We start from the raw sequence: 10,299 nt of genomic DNA, 5'->3' as shown, positions 1-10,299 counted from the left end.
GACCTAATAATCAGAACAAATTCAATAGGTCTTTCCACGGAAAGGTGGAAAGACCTAATAATAATCAGAACAAATTCAATAGGTCTTTCCACGGAAAAGTGGAAAGACCTAATAATCAGAACAAAAACAATAGGTCTTTCATCTGAAAGGTGAAAGACCTAATAAATTAAATGGCAATAATACATAAATAACAACAGACTACTAGCAGTTAACTGACATGCCAGCTACGGACCTCAATTAAACTGATTGAAAGATTATGTCTTCATCATAAGAATATCAGGCACAAGCCCTCCTGTTAGGGGTTTAGTATCATACTAGTATAACATGTATGAGAAGAACATAACTTATCGTGTCAACAACTGTTTTTTTTAAATAAATGTGTTTAGTTCCGATGCAAAGACCCTATAAGTGAATCAATATTAAAGCCAAAACATGCAATCTTTAATGACCTGACAACAGTATCGTAACTATATCCCTTCTTAACATGTCTGTTTAAAGGTTTTGTAAACTTTTGAGGTGAATACTGACATGTTTGTGCTTTGTAAAGAATATTACCATAAAAGATTGGATGTGAAATACCTGAACGTATAAGATGTCTGCAAGTTGAGTTATATTTACGAATTATTTCCTTATACCGATGATAAAATATATATATATTTAGTATACATACTGAAGTCGTCATTGTTGAGAGCCAATATATCATCCAAACATCTAAAAGTATTGTTAAATTTTTGTATCAAATGTTGTTTCGAAAGGTCTTTGTTAATTTTGGTCATACATTGTAACTCATAACAATACAAAATACAAAAATAGTGAGAAATAAGCGGTGCATAGTTAGTCCCCATTGGAATTCCAATAACTTGACGATATGCGGAATCTCCAAAATCTTGACGATATACGGATCTCCAAAGCGAACAAAAATGTTATCCAGTAAACCTTCAAGCGCATATATAGTATCAAAGCATGTCCAATTGACATAGTTCTTTTGTTTATTGCTACTTAAAATGACATAAAAGAGTTTGAACATATGTACTCGCATTCTGACTTTTTAAATGCCCAGTTAATTAGGGATGTGATTTTTTTCTTAATAAGAAAATGAGGCAAAGTGGTATATATATATGTTTTGCTGATCAGTTTTATTTTTAAATTTTTCGTTTATCTATTATGATTGAAAAGATACCCTTAACAATTGCATTTTTTTCACTTGTTATATTTTGTCTATGTATTATAATTGACCAGTTATCCCCAATCATTGTTTTTTATCCCCTGGCTATATAATTTTCTATGTATCATAATTGAAGAAAAATAGAAAAAAAGGAAGAAAAACCCCGACAAAACGAGATAAAGGGCATAAAATCCTATTAGAAGTTGTCTGACAGTTTAAAAAAATTAAGTAGATCTCATTAGCTTAAAAAAATCTTAATCTGTTAACGCTTTCAAAATAACATGACAGACGAACGACACTATGTAATGAGAAAAGCTCAATTGTTCCTTGAGGTCCGGTGAGTGAAAAATAAACGACATTCGTTTTTAAAGAATTCACCTTTTTCATTATATTGGAGAAACACTCGCTTCGTATTTTGATTTTAAATATAATTTGCATTCATCTTTAGTTTTCTATGTCGTGTTTAGCATACGGGTGTTTGTCTTTTGATCGTGTTTCTGTTTTTTTTATTTGGCCTTGTCATTGTTTATTTGTATTCGACTTTATGAGTTTGATTGTTCTTGTTATATCTTTCATTTCTGATAATATAAGAACGAAATGAAGACCAAAGTATGAAAATTTCTGTAGACATGAATTTCGACCAAAGATCACACACGATTCTGTCAAAAGAGGTCACAACCAAATGAGAGTGGTACTATATAAGTCAGGTATTTGTTTTGAAATTCATTCTCCGACTTTATTCCACAATGTTGAAGCTAACTATATTCCTTGTTGTTGGTAAGAAAATATTCTTTTAAAATTTCATCGTATGTATTTTCTATACTTCTGTTTTTAGTAACTGCTCTTGTCAATGCGATTAATACTTTTTACTCGTCTGTAGTGTAAAAAAACAGATTTATATACTAGTATTGCAGATACGTTAGTTATCCAATTCTTGTAACAATATTTTTTTAAAACAAAATTACAAGCGAGAAAATGGTTGCCTTAATGATCAGATATATTTTTAAATTTATTGTTGTTTCTGTATTGTGCAACAGATTGTTGGAATTTATGACAGTATTTGTTACTTTTTTTTCTGGCAGTTATGTTTTATAATTTACGTTGATACAAGGACAATTAAAATGAAATTTTGAATTTTGAACCAAATGGTAAAGGGGGGTTCAGCCCACTTTAATTTCTTAACAAGAAGAAATATCTTGCGCCGCAAAACAAGTCAGGAGATGGTTCAACGAGTTTCCTTGGTTTACATTTACTGTTTACAAAACTCTAAATTTTCGAAATATTTAAGGTTTTACTGACAAGAATATGTTACATATATGTATTTGGCAAAAATTCCTCAATGCATTTCAATTTCGTATTTATTTGGGCTTTTAACTTTTTTTATTCGAGGGACATTGATGAGTCTTTTGTTGACGAAACACTTGTCTTGCGTTCAAAATGATAATCCTGGCATCCATTATGTCTTTTTAATAGCATGTTTAAGTGTTTCCTAATGGTTTCAAGATAATTTTTCTGACTTACCTCATTACTTTACAACCGATCCCTCACCAATCAATCAGAACTTCTTTTACCGCTTACGGCATCAAATAATTACTTATCGGAAGTATGTCTACACATGATGGTAGAGCCGCACTAAGAGTATATTAAATTTCAACTGATTCTATAGGACATTAAGTATATATTTCTTGACGACGAATGCAACACGAAATTATTTCCAATGAACGTCAAACAGATGAATAGAATCATGTAAAAAAAATCATTCATTGAATTGTGACAGTCATCAATAAAATAATTAGAAATAAAAGTCAAAATTACATCTTATGTTGTAGGTATTGCTGTTGCATTTGTTAGTGGGTAAGTGAATAGAAGTTATCAACTGATTATTTTCGTGATATGAGACAAAACAACAAACAAACAACAAATAAAAAAAACAAATAAAAAAAACCAAATACACCAATAAATTGCCCCAAAAAAAAGAAACAAATACCCAAAAATGTTTTCGGTTCAATTTTTCTTCCCTCTGTACAAATGAGTTGAGAAAGAAGAATTCCACTGAAACCAATGCTTTTGGTCGTCTTGCAATGAGATGAGAGGTTTTGTGTTCTGTGTTGAAGTTCTCCCTGCGACTCTGAGATGAGGACAGCAATAAAAGCAATAAAAGCGATGTTCCCTTGCTTTTTTGTGTGTATTTTCTGTGCATGTACTAATTTTGTGTCATAAATGGTTACCCAACGTCCTTTTTTTTTAGTATAATATCCATTGCTTTTTAATGTACTTGTTAACCTATTTATAGATAGAGACATAATATGCATTGTTTTCTACTTGACCTCAACTAAAAGTTCGAATCTCAAATCTTATTTTGTGTTACAGACAAACTACACAGTGTACCACTGAAGCAGACTGTACATGTCCGACAGGGGAGACCGCAACCTGCCATCATGATGGAACATGTCATTGTCACCACACTGGAGGGTCAGCATTTTAACAAATCTTTTATTCTATTAATTTTGCATATACATTTTGTCTAGTAAATAAAGGCAACAGTTGTATACCGCTGTTCGAAAGTCATAAATCGATTGAAACAAAACAAATCCGGGATACAAACTAAATACTGAAGGAAACACATCGTCTATAAGAGTAAAACAACGAAACAACAGAAACACTGAAGTGAACAAGTACAAACGACAATACAAAACACACAGAAAAGAACTATAAGGTAACAACTGCCATTTTTGAGCGTACACGCACTAATTATCAAATATAACGTACATAAGTGTTATTTTATGAGTGTGACGACAGCATTTATTTGATCAACAGTTTTCGTGACATTATTCTATTTTTTCTCAAACGAACAATTCTGAAATTAACCGCAGTTCCTTAGAATTTTTCACCACGAAAACAAAATCCTATGTATCCATTCAAAATTCTTAAATGTATCTTATAGACAAGGTCCAACTTGCACTACTGAAGCAGACTGCACCTGTGGAGCAGATGAGACCGCCCAATGTGCTCATGGACACTGTCATTGCCACCATAATCATGGGTAAAACAATCCTCATTTATCAGCCAATACTTAATTTTATATTTAATGTGTCTTCATGAATCACAAAACACGCGTATTGTAATAGTGTGTACAATAAAAATCATCTGAAACACAAATTTCATCATGTCAACAAATATTCATTGTTTTTAAAAATGTAATGTTAAGACAAAGAAGGTTAGTTGAATGTTCATATTTATGGAGGACTTTTTTTTTTTTACTTTATCCTGCTTTTCTATGACACTAAGTAGATGAAATTCAAATGATTGTATACAAAGGAAACTTGTCTGTTGCTACTATCGTGTAAATATAATTCATACGATGATTCTTTCATTTAGGAAAAGAAATACTGTTGCCTGTACTAATGTAACAACTTGTGACACTCATTGTGCCCCAAACATTGGTGAATGTAAACATGACAAGTGCCACTGTCACCATGAGGCTCCGTAAGTTAGCATTTTAGAGAGATGATGTTACACAATAATTGAGTTATAAAACAAAATGTTATGTTATGGTTGCCATTGAGACAACGATATTATTTATGCAAATAACAATATACAATTATGACAGCTAGCAACCAATGGCAGTAACTGATTTAAATGCTACTGACACTTGGTAAAGTCACATATCGATTTTGGGCCGCGAATCATTAGGTGGTCAATGTGACTAATATTGGACAGTCATATATAAGTGTTACAATAAAACAAACATTTAAAGGAAGTTAGGAATAGGGAAAGATCCTGTCAGTTCAACAAATTAAACTTTATCAAATGAAAAACAGAGGTAGAGTACTGAGGTAAAAATACCTGAAGTAACTAAGAATTATTTTAAAATCAAAATTCAACATTTTATGTTTTCTTAGAAATAAATATAAATCAGCAAACGGATAGCAATCTATGTTTTGATATGTATTCAACTTTGGAAAACAAAATCAATGTTTAAGTGTCTGACAACTTATCTGAACTGGTTATTAAAATACACAACTGATCTCAAATAAAGTACAATAAACTCATATGAAACAATCATAAAACTAATTATGTTCCGAAGCAGAAAAAGATATAGAAATATTTCTTTATACTTGTAACTAATGTCAACCAATTATTAAACTATCAATGTAATCTTAACCAGTTATACAAGTACATACATAATCTCAACCAGTTATAAAACTACATACATAATCTCAACCAGTTATAAAACTACATACATAATCTCAACCAGTTATAAAACTACATACATAATCTCAACCAGTTATAAAACTACATAACTAATAGCAACCAGTCATAAAATATTAACTGATTTTAACGATGCAGTCAGTTATACATTACATATCTTACATTGTTTTATTTCAAAATGTAGAGCACACAGAGCTCATTGTACGACTGCTGTTGACTGTGTAAACTGTCCTCACGGAACAATAGCAGAATGTGACGCACACCATCAGTGCCAATGTAAACATGACAATGGTCATCCAGTAGGGTAAGTTAAGATATAGATGTAGTTTTTATTCTGTACATATGGTTTTATAATGTCATTTTTGGGACCCTTTAAAGCTTGTTTTTTTATTTGAATCAAGGCTCCGTGTTGAAGACCGTACTATGGCCTAAAATAGTTTACATTTACAAATTGTGACTTGGATGGAATGTTTTCTCATTGGCACTCATATCACGTCTTCTCTTATCTATTTATGTAATTTCAACATTCTTTCATAAATATTTGATCTAAGTTAGTATTGAGAAAGCCGTCGCTCTTATTGAAACGTATCATGTCATTCAATTATATTTCCAACCATCCTTTGAAACTCTCATGAGCTCGAATTTCATTCATTGACAGAATATGACACTTTAAATTGCATTCTGATATCTTATTCGTGAACCTTTTTGTCTTACCCCAGTTACACTTGTTCTCGTACTGAGTTCGCCAATTGTGGAAGTAGACTAGTGTTTTACGTTCAGATGTAAATTAATTGCATATTCTGTAGGGAAAAATATGTATGTATGTATGTATATATATATCAACCCTGCTCCGTACGTTGAATGGTCTTTTCAACGGGTTATTTATCAAGGTAGCATAACAAAGGATAACAGCCGATCGGTTTTAACGTTAATAATAAGCACTGAAAGAGCAATTATGATTTTCAAGTTTTTTTTTATCTGACTCAGCCGGGGATTGAACGCCATTTTTCTCATCCTTCGAGATCTAACATATCATTTGATAATATTGTTTTAGATGTAAAAGTCTTCTTATTGGCTAAAACGTTTTTGTATATTAGCTCATAGACAATATTTTTTCATGTTACGTTTATGTCTTCAAGAGTGTTTTTCATAAATTTACACCTCAAAACTGGAATTTAGAATTAAATGATTTGCAATGACTATAATATTTGTTCTATCAATGAAAACAAAATATCAAACATGTGTTGCATACTGAAGAACCCGTGTGTTAAATGTTAAAAAGGAATGATGTCTGTGAAAAGTAATGCATTTTTTTTAATACCAAATGTATTTCTTGTATGAAGGATATCAAACATGTAACATGTCGTTTGTTATTGCTTTATACCTAAAACAAACATTCCTACATAAAAAAAAAGTATCCAGGTTTATAACTTGTTATGAAAACGTTTTGTTTGGTTTTGTAGAAGAAGACAAGTTATGTGCAATAATAATTCAGAGTGTGCAGCACATTGCCATCCTCATATTGGTACATGCAATAACAACAAATGTCATTGTCATCAGCATTAGGGAACTACATGTAAGTTTTTTTACGGTATTGATTCACGTTAGTGTTTATAAGTTTCGCTGTAATGCCATATAGATGCAACTGGATTGTTATAAAACGGTTAGAATTTTTTTTAAATAATCCAATTGTGAAACCAACTTAGGCGAAATGCATTCAGAGTTACTGTTTGCTTTAGTGTTAATATAGCATTATAATTATAGTTAATTTATTGGAAATAGATATAAGAAGAAGTTGAAATAAATTGCCGATTGTCGTAATTTCAACGTTAAGTAATGATCAAATGTTTGAATAATATTCCTTTTTTTTTTATCTCAGATTTTACAGTCAACATTTGTCACAAAAAGGGTTTTCGTTTATGGGTATCCTATAGATAATAAACAGAAAAAGATTCAAGTAGTGACGATTTCTACCACAATACACAATAAATTACTACAGAACCAAGAAAAACAATTAAATAAATAAAAAATCTATTCGCTAATAAAAATCTTTGAATCAAATTTCTAATTTAAAACTTAAAATCCCTCGATGCAAAAGGTTTGTTGACACATGTACATACGACGAATCACACTTAATCTAAATTAGACATTCAAGTCTCCTTTATAGTTTAGTTTGAAAACAAGTATCTTTAATATTGATTTATATTCTATTTCAGAATGCAAACGACAGAGACATGCGTTTCTTATCAATAAATGTTTTCTATATTTTGATATATACAGTATTTGTTTGATTTGACATGATTCGGGTTCTTTAAGATGCATAAAACTATTTTATTTTGGCAAACGCTTTTGCATTAATTGGTTGGTCAATGCTCATCAACGTCATACTTGATTTAGCCTTTTTCTCAATTATGATTTGAGCGTTGTTGGAGAGTGTTATGTAGAATAAGCTCGCATCTGGCGTACCAACTTTTATCCTGGTACCATAAAGGTTTTTGTTGAATTTTTCATTGTTTGTATTGTGTGAAAAAACATCAACAACTACAAATACAAATAAAGGCAACAGTAGTATACCGCTGTTCAAAATTTATAAATCGATTGAGAGAAAAACAAATCCGGGTTACAAACTAAAACTGAGGAAAACGCATCAGATATAACAGGAAAACTACGACACATCAGAAACACAGGATTGTTATGAGACAATTCTCCACCAGAGATCAAATGACATATAAGTTAGCAATTGTGGGTCACCGTACAACAGCCGAATTAAGCAAGACCCATATCGCTTAGCAGATTTGCAAAGGCCATGATTAATGCAAAACAATTCAAATCAATATAACTCACAATCAGATATATGTACAAAATAAAACACCAACAAAAGATATATGTGCTACAACAAATGACAATAATTGACATGCTCCTGACTTGGGACAGGCACACACAGAATATGGCGGGGGTTGATATGTTTGCGAGCGACCAACCCTTCGCCTCACCTGGGTCAGGGATGTCACACCACAACATTTAATCAAATTATAAAAATAAATTGAAAAAGGATCAACTCTTGAGATCGACGTAAAGCATAGAAAACAAGTAACAGAGACTGAGACCGGACGTTGCAGGGTATGTATACATTCAACGAAAAATACAATAATTACATATATGAGTGTATTCACAGTTACTGACAGACAGTTCAAAGTCAATTACATCATATTTGCATACATGCAACAATAGTGTAACAGGGAAACGATAGAACAAACTATTCAAAATATGTACTCTTTAGATCGATATAAAGCACAAAAAAGACTAATGCAAACACTAAAGACACTACAGATCTGAGAGTATTTTCAGTTACTTTGCTGAAAGCTAGTTAAAAGGGGCACTAGCTGTCAAATTCATGGTCACCGATTTGACTCAAATTCTCATATTTGATTCATAACAATGTGAAACATTAATTCAAACTAGCAAAAATCTAAAATAAACAGTTTACAGAGCATGGAGTAGATAATATATAGGTTCTTTCGTGTGAATTTTAGTCCAGACGCCATCTAATTAACTTTCGATTTGACCTCACATGACCATATAGGCGATGTAAACATAAAAAAAGATATGAATAGATTAAACCAACTGGTGCAATTGGATTTTTATAGGTCTGTTTGATTTTATTTTATAGATTAAAAATAAATGTTTCTCATTGTTTTTAACCGTATTCAGCCACAATCGTAGAAATGGAAGCCATTGTAGGGATGACGCGCTGCCAATTTTGCTCTTGGAAACCAATAAATTTATCCACATTGCACTATTACGATCCTTATATGTCAATTGTATTTTAAAAGACAAATGTATCAACTAGCTAATGAGCATCAGTTAATGATCTTGTCTGCATTGATATAACTTAAAAATATTGTCTGATCGGTTTTCAGGAGGAATTTTCGAAAGTAAATAAACATTTTAAAAAATTCTAATTAAATATTTCGTGGAGGAGCAGATTAGATTTGTTTAGTGCTTGAAGACAATAAACCCTAGTTATCACACACAAAACATCTTAATTTTTCAAAGATATGCATTTTCATCATCCAACTTGAAAGACTCTGTCAAGTACTTTCAGTAAAAAAATAGCTATTTGAACACACCTACTTTGTTTTTGTGATTCATTAGATAGGTATTTCACTTGACCCATATATTTCATCTTTTAGTACTGTGATTTTTTTGATGTTATAAAGTCAACCTGTAGCTTTGATATATAAAAATGATAGAATCGGAAGCGAGACGATGTATGATATATTCTTGCTTTGAACGATATCAAGACAAAATATTCAACTCAAACACGCCCTATTATAAAAAGAAGCACTCGATTTTCTCTTATCGATACAATTGTTACTAATTTTTTTGGAATATTTTCATGAGTCACATTACAGAAGGGCAGACACGAAAATTCCTGAACTAATAGATTGATATCATTATGTTTTCCGTTCGTGATAAAAAAAAATCAAAAAAATCGGAGGTTATGAATTTTCTGCATCCAACTTGAAAGATACCCATGTCGTCGACTTGATATCTAATTGTTCTGCTTAATTATGTACTAGATAAATTGAAAACTTATGCAAATGGTGTTTTTAAAATAAAACACTTCGTAATTGAGAAGAAAATTGTAATTTTGTTTGTTTCTATTAACTATTATTTTTTTGTCACTATAGCATTACAGTAAGCGTTTATCGCCTTCTCTAACAAAGAGCTTCGATTCTTTTGTTCTATTTCAACCGGGTTTCCGACTATAAGAATGATTTTATGTGCATTGAATAAGTAATCAAATGATTTACCATAGTTTCACTTTCATTGTTGACATTCTTTTTCTTTAAATAACCAGTACACGTCCAATGCATGCGTTGTCAATCACTAGCTAGGGGTTAAATTGAAGTTCACAT

General features: G+C 31.3%; 1 protein-coding gene across 1 annotated transcript; it reads left to right on the top strand.

The window, feature by feature from the left end:
• The first annotated feature begins 1,817 nt into the window (after positions 1-1,817).
• On the top strand, positions 1,818-7,650 carry LOC134705436 (tumor necrosis factor receptor superfamily member 6-like). The gene is made up of 8 exons (XM_063564163.1): positions 1,818-1,942; positions 2,995-3,019; positions 3,536-3,637; positions 4,110-4,208; positions 4,544-4,651; positions 5,562-5,681; positions 6,841-6,953; positions 7,594-7,650. The coding sequence occupies exons 1-7, from the start codon at positions 1,912-1,914 to the stop codon at positions 6,941-6,943; spliced, it is 588 nt and encodes a 195-aa protein (XP_063420233.1). The 5' UTR covers positions 1,818-1,911; the 3' UTR covers positions 6,944-6,953; positions 7,594-7,650.
• Positions 7,651-10,299: the final 2,649 nt, after the last annotated feature.

The sequence above is a fragment of the Mytilus trossulus genome, chromosome 2 (genome assembly GCF_036588685.1).
Source record: "Mytilus trossulus isolate FHL-02 chromosome 2, PNRI_Mtr1.1.1.hap1, whole genome shotgun sequence".
Lineage (NCBI taxonomy): Eukaryota > Metazoa > Mollusca > Bivalvia > Mytilida > Mytilidae > Mytilus > Mytilus trossulus.
This window is presented reverse-complemented; position numbering and strand designations above follow the sequence as displayed.